This window comes from Mustela lutreola, chromosome 11, assembly GCF_030435805.1.
Source record: "Mustela lutreola isolate mMusLut2 chromosome 11, mMusLut2.pri, whole genome shotgun sequence".
Lineage (NCBI taxonomy): Eukaryota > Metazoa > Chordata > Mammalia > Carnivora > Mustelidae > Mustela > Mustela lutreola.
The window spans coordinates 16,427,687-16,443,022 of NC_081300.1; the positions used below are offsets into that span (position 1 = coordinate 16,427,687).

At 50.2% G+C, this 15,336-nt stretch overlaps 1 protein-coding gene across 1 annotated transcript in view; it reads right to left on the bottom strand.

Annotated features, from left to right (window-relative positions):
* The window catches only part of LOC131810935 (O-acyltransferase like protein-like), a 61,643-nt gene that overhangs the window by 22,836 nt on the left and 23,471 nt on the right, over positions 1-15,336 (bottom strand). The window contains exons 4-8 of the mRNA XM_059138968.1: positions 12,495-12,636; positions 11,119-11,327; positions 6,953-7,132; positions 6,058-6,160; positions 882-983 (exon numbers count right to left, since the gene is read on the bottom strand). Of these exons, the coding sequence (XP_058994951.1) occupies positions 882-983; positions 6,058-6,160; positions 6,953-7,132; positions 11,119-11,327; positions 12,495-12,636 (736 nt within the window). The remainder of the gene's footprint in view (positions 1-881; positions 984-6,057; positions 6,161-6,952; positions 7,133-11,118; positions 11,328-12,494; positions 12,637-15,336) is intronic.

A 15,336-nucleotide genomic window follows, 5' to 3' on the forward strand; every position in this document is an offset into this window, starting at 1 on the left:
TCACTATGCTTCCCCTTTTTGAGATGAGAAAACTCAAGCACAGAAAGGTTGAAACAACGTCTTGAGGTCACACAGCTGGCAGAAGCGTGAGCCAGAACGCAAGTCCAGGCAGACCCACTCCAGGCAGATCTCGCCCACTCCATTTTTACCAGCCCAGAAGACTGTTTCAAGACCCTCCTTCCTGCTCCATGACAGTGAAGTGTAACACAGGGACCCTAAGCAAAGAGAACAGCTCCAGCCCAGCCAGCAGCAAACCATGATTTAGAGAAGGTACAAAAGGAGTGTTGGGAGTGGAAGTTTCCTCTTCTCCCCACGCAATGTGTCCCATGGCATCACAGCCTGTCTCCTGTCCCACAGATTCCATACTCCGTCCCAATACCGTGTCCCCTCCTGCCCCAACCATCCACACATTTGTAAAGAGGACCACGGCCTCCCAGCCTCCCCGTGAGCAGAAGCAACATCATCTCAAGCACCACCGGCCCCTCTCCTTGTTGGATCTTATTTTTATCATTACCCTTAGTACTCTGAGTTACAGCAGCCAATTCCTACCAACTTATAAGAGCCACGCACATTCTCCCATTGGGTACACATTCCAGGGAAAGTTGACCGTACGTTTATTGAAATCTGATGCCCATGAGCTGAAGAATAAGGATGTTTTTGCTGGTTTAATATAGTTCAGTTTCTATTTGGACGAACGCCATGAAAATTGGTATCTTCCACTGCCAACGGCCATTAAGCCAGCAAAAATCAACTTTATGAAGAAAACCATGTCTCTCGGTTTATTTTTCTTTGAAAATTATTTCAAAAGAGGGCTAAACACTCAAAAGTAATGAATGATTATGTAGCAATAATGCATTAAGGGATGAGACAAATAGACCTACCTCAAAAGGCGGCTGAGGACGAATCTGAGTATGACACTGAGGGTCGTTCCTTTGTCTGAATTCTCACGTAGCTTTAAAAACGACCTTGCACTTAACCAGCCACTGAGAGAGAGAGAAGACTAGTCATGGAAATTGCTTGCCAGCGAGCGATACAGTGCATCCGATGATTAACTTGGCTGTCTGTATCGGGGTCTAAGAAGTGATACTGTAGTGACAGGATTATTTCCAACACTAAAACAGTAACGGTTTCTTTTCTCGCCATCGAGGAAATGCCATGGCCATCGCCTGGAGCTCAGCATCTTCCCCAACCAGGAGACCCAGGCTGAGGTTGCGGCCACTCTCTGAAAGGTCACCAGGGACCAGGGCAAAGAACAAAGCATGCGGGAGGGCTTCAAACCAACAATTAAATGCTCAAGCCCAGAAGGGACCTGTTTAAAGTTCTTAGCACACTGGCAACACTAGGTGCCCCTCACTGGCAGACCTAGTTCCCACCCAACCGCCACGTGGCCAGGAAGCAGACCAAGGGCCTGGAGGAGAGAATCAGAGGTATTTGAACAGCTCTACCATAGGACATTAGCCTTTAGAAATGATAACATCCAAAGCCACATTGTTTTCAAAGTACCTTTGCTAACGGGGTTGTTTTGGCTTCAAGAGCAATACCAAAGTCCTTTGCCATAAGTGTTTATGGAGTGAGTGATTGGTAAAAGAGAAGATACTACCATCCCTGCTTTCCTAATAGGGAAACTGAAGCTCCAAGACTCAGTGGGTTGCCCAAGATTCTCCACCAACACGTCCTGATGCCAGATTTGTTACCCAGAACGCTCAGCTAAAGAAACAGGCGACATCTCTGAGCTCTAGCTTGACGATAAGCAAGGTTGGGAGGGAGTTTCCTGACCTTTTGACATGGATGCCAATGATCGTTGTGGGTGTCTCCCTAAGGAACAAATGCATTTTCTATTGCAAAAGAGGGCTGTGTGTGTGTTAGAAGGGCTCAGGGAGGGTTAGAGAACGTCTTTGTTCTCTGCCAGCATGACTTTCCCTTGAAACGCAGCAAGTCGGAGTCACTAGAATAGGAACACAGTGCATAGAGACGTGTGGAAAGGAGCGCTGAGTTGTGGGAGTGGGACAGCCAATTCCAATGCCGGCCTCCTCTCCATGTCAGGAAAGAACGAATCGGGGTCTGTCTCTGTGTGCGGGCAAGCACCATCCTGCCGTTCCCTTCTTCCGGGGGCCAAAGAGAAAGGCTGGCGGGGAAAACGGGCTGTGAGCAGGAGCTGTCTCCATGGGATGCTGGGAAGACCCAGAGACCTGACCCCAGCGGGGAAGACCACAGTCGTGCGGTAGAGACGCGCAGAGGTTCTGGAGCGGTAGAAAGGGACCCCGACCGTCCCCGGCGATAGGAGCCTTTAGTTTTACCACGTAAACAAACATATGACTGGCATGGTGGGTAAGCCGCGCTTTGGGCCCGAAACAAACACTATGTTTCAGTTCTAATTCTAACTTTCCTGGCTGGCGGGGGGGGTGGGGGGGGGCTGGGGGGCTGGGACAAGTTATTCCGTCTCTGCACATCAACTTTCCCAGCTGTAAAAATGGGCGTGACATGGGTTCCGACTGCCTGGGTTCACTGTGTATGGAATAAAAAACTGTAGGCTCTTAGCATGATGGCAATACTAGGACTCACTTAGGAATAGTCCCATTGTCCAAATGAAAATTTTATTTAAGGGAATTTGTACATTTTCTTTTTTCTTCCTTTCTTTTTTTTTTTTTTTTAAGTTTATTTATTTAAGTCCTCTCTACCCCCCACGTGGGGCTTGAACCTATGACCCCCGAGATCTAGAGTTGACTGCTCTTCCAACCGAGCCACGCTGGCCTCCCAAGGTGCCCTTTCTAAAGTAAACAGAATGAATACAGGAGGGGAAGGAAACCGTTCGCGAGACAGACAACGAGAAGCAGAAGCAAGTAGGGATAAAGAGAAAAGAGACGGGGGTCGTGGTCTTCTGGGCTGATCCAGGGGCTGCCGGCTTGCACCCACCGTCCTCAGCTCCTCACGCTGGGGCTCACGCGGTGGTTCTTGGACTCAGGCAGGGGGCAGCGGCACCCCAAGGGATTCTTCCCAGCCTGGGCAGTGTGATTCAGTGGGCCTGGGATGGTCCTCTGTAACAACCTTCCAGAGGAGACTAGTACAGCTGGTTGGGACCAGACTCTCAGAACCACTGAGAAGAGGCCCAGCGCCCCCCCGAACGAGCCGGGGGTCGGATATGCAGTCCTTACAATAAAGGGGCGTCTCCGCGCCGTTTTCTTCGACATCTGAAATTTCATAGCCTTGGCCTGTGCTGTGGCTATCTCAGGGTCGACCCAACGGCGTCTCTGTTATCACAGAGATTCGCACCGATAGTCCAGGCATGACCAGCGGCCTTTCAGGCCTTCATTCTTCCCTCCTGGTGGCAGTCCTCCAGCTTGAGTTCTGGCTCAGGTTCCAGCCATCCTGATCCGTCCTTGCCAGCTCTCTCCCTCGGTTTGGAGCTCTGCCGACCAGCCCCATCCAGCATTCGGTGCCTTTTTTTTTTTTTTTTCCTTGTTCTTACTAGTCCTCTTGCAGGGGACAGAGTTCTGGACTTCGAATGCGATCCCTTGGGCTGACCTCCCCACCCTCAAGGGGCTGGCCCAGGTCTCCCGTAGCTGGGCTTTGCCTGCCTGGTTAGGCCCAGCTGTGCCCTCCTGGAAAGTCTGGTGCATGATGGTTCCCCAACCCTGCAGATGGTGGCCTCTGACCTTTGCCTGTCTGGGCCACTCAGCGGTCACCCTGGCCACCTCCTAGCCCTGGCGGCCAGGTCTCAGCTCATTCTGTACCCTACTTTCTGTGCATTCCCCCAAGAAATGATCACACCAGAGGCTTGAGCTAAAGCAATTAAGAAACCATTTCCAAAAGAAGAAGAAAGGAAAAAAGAAAGAAAGAGAGATTGAGAGAGAGAAAGGAAGAGAAAGAAAGAAATCATTATTGAGCAATACTATATCCTTAGCACCTACCTTAGGTCAGTGACAGCAGGACCCAAAGCAGAAGAAAGTCCTGCCTTATATTCCCGTGGAGACAATAAATAACATAGACAATAAATACAGAAATAATAAATAAATGGCATCTCTAAGTATGTTAGATAAAGAGAAAAAATAAACCAGGAAAAAGGAAGTTAAGAGTGGTGATGGGTCCATTTTAAACCAGGGGGACCAGCAGGACAAGGAGGGTAAGGCAGTATTTGAACAAATGCTCCTTCTTTCTCTCTCTCCCCTCCCCTCTCTCTCTCTCTCTCTCCCTCCTTAGCTCGTCTGCACTAGTGGCTCCCTTAGCCTGAAGCTTTCCCGTCCTGGATTCTCCCATGGCCGGCTCCTTCTTGCCGCTCAGTCCCAACAGCCCCTCAACAGATAAGCCTTCTCTGACGACTCTAAACCACGGTTTCAGACAAGCCACTGTCGTATTCTTTCCTAGTATTTGCTATGACCACATTTTAAAAAATTATTTCTTTGTTTGCTTATGGCTGGACCCACACACACACACTCATGGGACCACAGGAAGTCCTTGCTTGTTTTGTCCATGGTTGTAGCCTCAGGACCGAGAACGAGGCCGTGCAAGCAGGGGTTCAGTAGGTGATGGTGGGGTGGATGACTGCCTAGCACCTGATGAAAACAGCTGCGTCTACGGTCACCATGTCCCCGCGAAGGAAGAGACATTGAACCCAAAGGAGGTAGAGACAGTCAGCACAGACAGTCAGAGAATGTGGACTCCAGAGTCAGCCTCCCTGGGCGGGGATGGCGGGTCCACACCGGGACACTTTCCCTCAGGCTCAGGAGTCTTTCCTTTAAAGTAGACACTCCGGGGCGCCTGGGTGGCTCAGTGGGTTAAAGTCTCTGCCTTCGGCTCAGGTCATGATCTCGGGGTCCTGGGATCGAGCCCCGCATCGGGCTCTCTGCTCAGCAGGGAGTCTGCTTCTTCCTCTCTCTCTCCGCCTGCCTCTCTGCTGACTTTTGATCTCTGTCTGTCAAATAAATAAATAAAACCTTTTAAAAAATAAATAAATAAAGTAGAGATTCTGTCGTCTATCCTCAGCCATAAAGAGAAATGAAGTTGTTCTGCCACAACAGGCATGAGCCTCAGAAGCTGCGCACTAACTAAAAGAAACAGGCACCAAAAAGCCAGAAGCTGTGAGGTCCATTTAGGCGAAATAACCAGAAGAGGTAAATCCGCAGATTCAGAGAGTAGATTTCCAGGACTTGGGGGCGGGGGGAGTGGGGAAGAACTGCTCAGTGGGTATGAGGGCTCCGGTGGGGCTGCTGAACGTGTTTCTCGGAACCAGTTAGAAGGCGCGGTGGCCCATTCCTGGAAATGTACTAAGTGCCGCTGGATGGTTCACTCGAGGGGCTCGATTTCATGTTAATGTGGGTTTCACCTGAGCAACAGCAAAAAATGAAAAATGGGGACTTGGTAGTCCCCTGTTCTGGGGGCATCATTAGGATTACGTGAGGTAAAGCTGTAGCACTTAACACACCACCTGACATTCATCAGGCGATCAAGACAATGGGCCTCTCAGTCGTCTGTTTAGATAAAGAAAGCGTTAGGCAATGTCACACCATTTTCAGATTTGTTCACGATTCACTCTAGTGAGAACCACCAAGTTCATCATGGATTTGCATCCGTCCATGGACCAGAATTTGAGAATCACTGAAATAAACCATTTTGAGTCCGATAAAATCTCCTTTCGTTAAAAAAAAATTTAGAGGGACACCTGAGTGGCTCAGTGGGCTAAGCGTCTGCCTTCGGCTCAGGTCGTGATCCCAGGGTCCTGGCTTTGAGTTCCTCATGGGGCTCCCTGCTCAGCGGGGGGTCTGCTTCTCCCTCTGCCCCTCCCCCCGCTCCTGCTCTTTCTCACTCTCTAGCTCCCATTCTCTCTCTCGACTACATTAATAAAATCTCTGACAGCCATCCCAACTCATTTTACACACCGAGTAGACAAAAGAAGGGAGCTACGGACAGCAGAGCTATCTACAGCCCGGCCGAAGGGAGGGCAGGGCGCGGAATAAATGGGAGGCATTCCGTTTTTCTCACTAAAGTCATGATGGCATCACACCCGCGCACACATCCCCGAACAGCCACGTGCATACAACAGCGGAGAAAACACCCCATTACCTGACCAGGAAGAATGTGTCGACCCCCAGGTAGAAGGGGCCGCTCCGAGAATAAAGGTAGAGGGGGTTTTTAAGCACTCTCTTTCTCCACTCGAGCACATTATCTGCAACAGACACGAACACAGTGTCTTTTTGTCTCCCAGAAGAAAGTCACGGGATCTGTGTTTTCCGAACAAGCAAAAGGAATGCCTTCAACTTTCTTAACCTCAAGAGGATTTCGGGCAGCCCCACAGCTTGAGAGGAGAAGGTGTCTTGGATTAAGAATTAGGCACCTCAAAGTGTCCACCACGGAGTGGTAACCGAGGCTTTGAGCGGCTTCCTTCTCTCCCAGGGCCCACAGCTCCACGGGGGGCCACGGCAGCGTCACCCCACCACGGGCCGGTGCAGATGGCCGGGCAGCTTCTTCAAACCGCCCCAGGCTGACACCTCCCCTCAACTCTGCCCCACGGGTTGACCCCACTTATCAAGGGCTGATCCTCCTGGCATGCACTGGGAGGGAGGCAACAGGCAGAAGGCGGAGAAACACTAATTCACACCAGTGCCCAGTATTTTTTCCCCTTTTCGTATGACTATGTTTCCAGGAGAAAGAAACACCAGTTTCTGGATTCCTTCATCATTACTAGAAGGAATCCAGCTCTTTGGACAGTGACTACGCAATCCTCGGGTATCACCGTGCTCCTGTCCCTCAGGGGCCCGATTCATACCCAGGAGGAGGTCAAGCGACAGCTGGGCACTGGCCTGGGACACTCGCTTGCAGGAGGTCATGGCTGTGTGTCTAAAACGGAAGGCTGCTCTGGGGGAAGGTGCAGCCTTGTGCCCCTGGCCCAACGGGCTCCCCTCGCGTGGAAGCTTCTCTCTCCCTCCACTGCTCATGGGAGCTCGTCGGTTCTCCTCACCCAAAGATAGCCACGCGGTCATCTGCCCGGTGTGCCCCGACACGATCCAGAGGAGACTCAGAACCCGGATGCCGTTGAGCACGGAGCACGTGCGTCCTGGTGTCTCCAATGTCCAGACGGCCGGCACGGTCTTCTGCCAAGAGAAGCATTTCAGAGCGTGCTCCATGGCTCCTGAAAATCCTGGACGAGAACGCAGGTGTCACCAACCACCCTGAGAGCCAGGTCGGTCCACACGCTGCCCCACAAATAAGAGCTGAAACACACACACACACCGTGTCACACAGACACATCTTCGCTGGGACCCCGGGCTGCTCAGCCCAGTTCCCCGGGGTACCCTTCTGCTCTGTCTGCGCAGCTTCGGATGTGGTCTGTAACCCTGGACTTGCCCCAACATGCCTGCTGGTGGCCGGTGCCCACACTGCCACGCACAGACTACGCTAACCGAGCTCAGGCCCCAGGAATGCCAGCACCTGACCCCTGTCCTGTTTTACAAAGTAGGGGTGGGGGGGACTTAGAGATCATTCAGGAACCACCGGCTCCATAAAGCCAGCGTTCCACTCGGAATGGCATTCCTTCTGTCTTCCCAAGGAAGAACTGTTTGCAAACAACACCCCTGCCTGTCACGTGCAGGGGTGCAAACAGAGGGGCAGGCAGGACAGCCGCTAAGGAGCCGGGCCTTACAGTGAAATGCTCCTGGCTCTGAATCCACCTCTGTTTTCCTAGACGCTCTGTAACCTCTGGCGAGTCAGTTAACCCCTCTGTGCCTGTGTTTCCGCATCTAGGAAATGGGAATCAAAGTAGATCCCACAATCTTAGGGTTACCATGAAGGACAAACGAGGTGACATCACCGCCACTCTGCTCACTGCGATAAGCCCGATCGCTTTCATCTCTTCCACTTCACTTACTCCTCTTAATTTCTAAAAAATTTCAATTGGACTCACGTAGATTAACGCCAGACAGCTGGAACTGGGAACCGGGACCCTCGAAGGAAAGCTCAAGCCACTCTGAGAGACTCGTGCTTTCTCCTGGATGTGGCTTGGGCTTAAACATTGCAGGCACAAGGCTGCAGAACTGAGACTTCCAGATGAGAGCTGGTGTAACAGGTGCTGGAAACCTAACTCAGCTTCTTCGATGGGAGAATGTAATTGCCCAACTTTTTGAGGTTCCAGCGGTAAATATGAGTTTTTCCCTTGGAGTCACTCTCCAGTGTCCCTGCCTGGAGGCACGGAGCTCACCAGCGCTTGGCACGGCACAGTCAGCCGTGTCCCACGCCCCGAGTCCCGGCTCCCCTAGGCTCCTGAGAAGCCACTGCCACGTGGAGAGAGGCAGCCACGGGCTCTACCCAGTATCACCCACCCTTCTGCCTCCCGGGACCTCTTCCCTCACTTTTAAACTGAGCAGGCATTTTGGCCGGGCTCCTGGGAGCACTTGAGCACGTTTGTCAAATATCCAGCCTGATGTCTACGTTGGCAAGCGAGGACTGAATACATTTTGCTACCATTTGATTTTCTTTCCATCTAAATTCTGCTTGCGGGTAAGCTTAACTAGTAGCAGCTTATACTAGTGTCTGAAAATAACTGGTCTGTGCGGAGGAGAACAGCCTCTCTGTACTCATTTGTAAATGGAAAGGAGAAGCCGAAGGGGCCTGGGGAGGATCAGGTGAAATGATGCATCAGCGGTTCTCGTAGTTGGGGGGTGGGGGTACCCCAGTCGAGCAGCTTCAGCATGACCCGAGAACCTGTTAGAAAGGCACAGTCCCAGGTCCCACCCCAGACCTACTGACTCAGAATCTTTCCAGCCCTGCAACCTGGGCTGTGACAAGCCCTCCAGCTGCTTCCGAGGCGCACCAAGGTTGGAGAACCACAGGGTATGACGATGTGTTGGAAAACGTCGAGGCCCCTTTGGATTTTCTCAGTGATTATTACTGTGAGCTCACTTCAAGCATCTGACCACAGATTAAGAGCCCTGACTTCCAGGGGCTGAAACCCACGGCTATTTATTTCATGGAAGCTTCCTCGAACATGCTCTCATATTTTTCTCATCTAAGTAGGAAACGACAGGCTCATGGAACAGGAAACCGCTCTAAGCGAATGCCGTGATTATTTGGAGGATAAAGAACCAAGACTCTGAAATGCCCAATTTGGCTCTAAACTTCTAGAAGACACGGTAGTCTTATGTTGATTTGACTCGCTAGTGAGTGGAAAAATGGAGAAGGAAAAAGATGCTGAGCCTAGAGCTCTCTCCATCTCAATTTTCATTTCCAACCATTCAGGATATGATATTTTACTCTGATGGTATAAACACAAGATATATTGCTACAGCAACAGAACATGGGACCCCCACCCCCACACACGTTCCTGAAGCCACACTTGAGTGTAGCTTTGTATCCTGATCCCAGAGAGTCCTATTTTGGACTAAAACCCTAACGTTTCAGTGGCTGATTGCTGACTCCATACCAGCTGTGTCTGCCTAAAACCCTGCGATCTGGCCTTAAAATGCCAAGCTCCAAGGCTCAGCCTTCCACCTGCTGATAGGCAATGGTGAATGTGGGGGCTGTGGGCTCCCCCTCAGTGTGATAACTAGAAGCATGTGGCAGGTGCCGGGAACCAGGCTGGCCTCGACAAGGTCAGTGTTAGCAGAGGTCTTGGCCAGTTAAAGCTGCCCCACTCCTTGCCCCCTTCTGGCTTAAAGGAAGAGAATGAGGAAAAGAGCAATGAATCAGGAGGACGGTTCACAATATCTCATTTAATTCCCTCCAGGAATTCCATTGTATGCCCCCATTTTATGCACGTGGAGACTGAGTTTCCTAGAGGTCAAACAACCTGACCAAGGGCAGAGCTCAAAACCAAGACAGGTTTGATCTGGGATTGCTAAGTAGGGGGTCTTTCTGCCACACCCGAGGAATTCTACGTGGCAGCTGGGGAGTCAAGTTCTTGAACCACTTTCCACGAGGAGACGCTGAGGGGCTCTGAGATTTGGGGGAGCCCATTATAACTGTCCTCAGTATCTGATATGGGGGAATAGAAACAAGAGACTAGGTTGAACGGCCAAACCAGGGCCTGAGAGTAGAAATTACAGAGCAGCAGGGACAGACTCCGTGTAGGAGCCCAATGGTGAATGCTTCCCACAATGAGGACGTCGGGTGCGGTGGGACCACCAGGCCAGCAGGCGCCTTCTAACTCAGGAAGGAGGGCGAGCGTTCTCGGCTCTTCTGCTACACCATCCGGACACATTAGACACAAAAATGTCTACACCATCAGACACAAAAATGCTCTGTGTTACTTTCCTAGTGTTGGGAGTCTGCACTGGGGTTACATTTGCTTTTAGTTTTGCCTGAAGATCCAAACAGGATTGGATAAAATCATCACTGCACCCTCCATAGTGAATGTACTCCCCAAAGCTACTCGATCACATTCTCATAATCTTTTGGGCCATTCACTGAAACTCTGTCTTATTTTTTATCCCCTGAGCTGGAGGAAGGGAAAGGCCATTATATGCACCTGCAGGGGCTGTCAGGCACGAGTCCCTGCATTCTAAAAGTGTCGACAGGCATGCTCTTCTTGTTTCACGGTGTGTGTGTGTGTGGTCTTTGCCTTGCCACATGGGCAGGTAGAAATGAAGGAAATGCTCTTGGTTTTTACTAAAACACAACACAAGGTGACCAACCGCTTACTGCCGTCCAGCTCTCCCTTCCCGAAGCAGGTTATCTAGCTCCGGGGTCGGCTGCCCTCCACCAGCCTTTAACCATCTGTGCACTTACTCCCCTGGCTTCATCTGAATGTAAATCCTTTACCTTAGTGATGCCAGAAGGTTCTGTGAGTCATGTGCGTAGCTGCGACAGTGAACATAGACACTGGGATCGTGGATTTGTTCTCTAAAGGATTACCCAGAGCGACCCAAGCTCCGTTCTGACCTAGTCGCTGGGTAGCACGGAGATACACTGGACAATTGTACCCGAGGAAGAAAGCAGCATTTTCAGCGACCTCGCCTTCACACTCCGATAGCAAACAAAGACTGAATTGTAACGAGCAGAGACCCAGCCTCCACACTGGCATTCGGAAGCCCTGCGGCATTCACCAGATTCCAGCGCCAAAGGCTTTACTTTCCAGCTGTGACTCATCTAAGTCACCTCTCAAGAGTGGTCTTGGGCTCTTAAAATGCCTACTTTTTCCTCTGCTCGGGGCTCCTGATAGTGAGAGATGGGCCGGGCAAGCTGTTCTGCTTCTTGGTTCATCCGTCTGCGTCTCTCTCAGAGGCAGACTCCTGTCGGTGGCCGGAGGTACAGGTGACGACCTGCCGTCGGACCCCCGCTCCCTGGCTGCCACGTAGATGGTCCCAGCCAGGGGCAAGGAGATGCCCAGTAAGGTGACGAACCTGCAGGGAGAAGACAAGTGTGACGAAGCCTCACCTCACACCAGGGCCACAGGAACATGAGAGAAAACAGCCCAGGGGAAAACAAACCACTCAAGCCCCCCACCAAAATACAGATAACAGCTTTAAGGGGTTGGAGTGGCGTTCTAGAATGAAAAATGAAAGAAATGGTGTGCCTGGGTGGCTCAGTAGGTTAAGCCTCTGCCTTTGGCTCAGGTCATGATCCCAGAGTTCTGGGATCGAGCCCCGCATCGGGCTCTCTGCTCAGCAGGGAGCCTGCTTCCCCCTCTCTCTCTGCCTGCTTCTCTGCCTACTTGTGATCTCTCTCTGTCAAATAAATAAATAAAATCTTTCAAAGAAATGATAAAGTCAAAGATGAATGGATTTCACTAAATTTCTTATTATAATTGTAAAAAAATATTCATAAACAAAAGCAACCGAAACACTGAGGGAGCTACTTGCATGTTTGTATTTTCACTTGCATTATGAGTTTCAAGATCAGTAAGAACCCAACTCACACACACGCATAGAAACAGGAGTGAAACATTGGAATGCAGATTAACTTGGGGGGAAACTCCTTGTTACCAATTTTTTAAAATGTTCATTAAACCAGTTTATTGAATCTATCAAATTGGCACTGGTTTTTATAAAGGTAGCCTTTGATGCGGGTGACGGGGTGGTGGTGTAGACATGGACATCTCCCAGCGGGGTGGTTATTTAAGTGAGGTTTTCGGGAAAGCTTCTTACCAACCATTCCAGCCACAGGCCAGCAATTCTATTAGTTTGTCCCGAGGACAATGCATGATACAAACCAAGAGTTAGAAGTAGGATTGTTGAGGTGTTCGTGGGAGAAGCCATGCCTCAGATTAAAAAAAAAAAAAAAAAAAAAAAACTAGTTTTCAGAACTCACACCCTAAGAACAGGACTATTTGGAGACAGGACACATTTCTCAGTGACTCTGGGACTCAATCACTTGTGGGTGTGGCCAGCCTTCCTCTCGAACACGTCCGAAGTTTCTTGCTAAAGGTACATAGTGATCTCCCGTGGAGCCCTGGCCAGACATCCCTCGGGAATGAAAATTAAATGACGACGCATCATTGGAGAGTGGAAGATGATAACATAGCCCTAACATACACATCCCAGCCAGGTACCTAGGATGCCCATACTCACAGACACACGGCAACAAAGGTGTCGAAGGGGAACTTTCCAGAAGCGCATCTAGCCACAGCCACGCCAGACGAGGAGGAAGAATTTGTTGTAAAGAGAGAGAGAGAAGGGGCCAGAAATGAAGTATTTCTGTATCTTAAAATATCTACCAAGGGGGAAAAAAAGAGATTGTATTAGTAATACTTTATTTTGCAATACATCTACTTTTCCAAGAGTTTTCATATTTATTACTTCAAAACAAAACTTTGACATTAAAAAGAGCAGCTGGCTTTTCATATATCTGATGTGGGGATGGGGAAAATAAGGCACAAAGTTGCTGAGAGTCACAGAAGGGGGAACTCAGCCCAGTGCAGTGTGGACCGCGTTCTCCAGGACCCGTGGTCCGCCCAGACTCCCGCATCCTTTCCCAGCACAGCACTGGGAAGGACAATCATAAAAGGCGCCATCGCCAGCTCAGATCTGTTGGAAACAGGTTCCCATGAGAGAGATAAATGCGATATGAGATGAAAAAATACGACGGAAGCCCACAGGCCGGGGAAAGTTGCAGTCTACAGTGGAAACTCAGAAACACCAACTCAGGGCACAGCTCATGGTCACTGTCAGTAGTTAGTAGGGATATTAGTGGTAAGACAAGGGCCATGGTCTTGAACTTTCACGGGCCCCAGAAATTACCGGGAGGGATGCTCCATGGACGGCTCCCTCCCTCCCTTCCCTGCAGTCTGATGCAGTAGGTCAGGCGTGGGACCTGAGAGTTTCCATTTCTAAAAAGAAACCAGGAGCTCGTACCACTGATCAGGGCACATGCGCTGAGCGCTACAGGACGAGGGAGCTTCCAAAACTCCAGCAAAGGTTGGGAACTCAGTATGTTTTCATTCAATAGCAATGGCAATGAGGAATACCAAAAAAATATAGTCTTCAGAGCGCATTTAGGTATGAGACACGTTTCGGTCATTATCTTCAATTCACCAAAAACCTACAACGAACTACTATTTACCTTAATTTACAAACAAGGAAAACTCTCCTTAGAGAAGCTCATGCACTTAAGCATAGCAGCTAGGAACACAGGTCCTGCAGTTCGAGGGCCTGGATCTATCCTTTATAATACGACCATGGACAAGTTACTTCCTTGTCCCATGCCTCAGTTTCCCCTCGGTAAAATGGAGCTAACAGTTCCTTATAGGGTTGTTGTGAGAACCAAATGTAGCAATGGCTATAAAGGACTTAGCAAGTGCCTGGTACAGTCAGAGCTCAGTAAACATCAGCTGTCTCTATTATTGCCGCCAGGAGCGGGGACAGAATCCGCTCAGATCTGTGTGAACCTGAAGAGTGTGGACTTTTTATTCCCTCACTCTACCTTAGTTCACCACAATGCATGGCCTAGACTTGCATTCAGGAGGCTTGGGTTGGAGCCTGCTTGCTGTGTGACCCTGGGAAAGTTACTTCCCCTCTCTGGGTCTCATTTCCTCCTCTGGCTAATGAGGAAGTGTGAGTTGGACACGACATCTTCTAACGTTCCTTCTGTCTCCAATACCCATTGTTCCCATGAGTGTGAAGGTTTCTGAAATGTCCCAATAGATCACTGGGATCTACTGTAAGATTAACAATATGTGTTAATTGTGACTCTTAATCGTAACCTATTAAGGGTGGAACTGGGAAGGAGGAGGTGTCCACGTGTCCTCAGCACAGTCGAGGGTGACCATTAAGTAGGTCCCCAAAGGGGACACGGCAGCAGTTTCCTCATTATCCAATTCCATTTGCTCTGAGTCAATGCCCACCTCCCCAGGCTACTGCCTGGTCCCACATGAATTTACCAAACAAACCTTCCACTGAAACAGAAGCGTACTGACCAGCTGCCATGTCTGTCCTCACTGTGCCTTAACTGCACAGCACAGACAGGAGGCCACAGGGAAATCCAAATCAAGATGTCAAAAAGCTTCATAGTTTACCTACACTCTTAAAAACCTTTTTTAAACAATGTAACTTAGGGGGGCACCTGGGTGGCTCAGTCGTTTAAGCATCTGCCTTCGGCTCAGGTCATGATTCCAGGGTCCTGGGATCGAGCCCCACATCGGGCTCCCTGCTCAGCGGGAAGCCTGCTTCTCCCTCTCCCACTCCCGCTGCTTGTGTTCCCTCTCTTGCTCTCTCTCTCTCTCTCTCTCTGTCAAATAAATAAATAAAAATCTTTTTTTTTTAAATGTGACTTAGGGCCCTGATTGTAACAAGCAGTACAAGACAACAGAATGATAAAGTGTACATCTGAGCTTCCCCATGAAACCTTTCATCTTCCATTGTGTTTTTAAAAGTACGCTTTTCCTTAGGTCTGACTCTTCCTGTCTCAAGAAGCACAGGCTTAATGGCAGCCGGAAAAGGTTCCTAGTTGTCTCAAATGATCATCTTCCTGCATCTGAGTCCTAGGGGAGCTGCCTCACAGGCCCCAAAGCTGATTAAAGCAAGTTCTGACTGACTTCACCTCCACTGCCCCAGGGGAATCCCGGCAGCGGTTGCCCCCGGATGAAGTCTGAAGCATTGAACAACAGTGCCCAGACCCTGAAGGAGGGAGGAGGGTTAACACTGCCTCGTGACCCCAGACACTCCAGGCTACTGGATGCTTGCACTTGTCAACCATGGGATCGCTCAGGCCTAGCCAAGAAGCCAAAACAATGTGTGCGCGCACGTGTGTGTGTGCACACACATCAACTTTGTCCTGCAGACACACAGGCCCATCCCTTCCACTCCCTCAGGGATAAGAGCACCCGGTGGGGGCTTCTGACGGATGGCCCCTCCGGCCCCCGGCCCACCACTTTTCTCTTCCCTCCTTCTCCCTGCTCCTATACCAAGCGCCTTA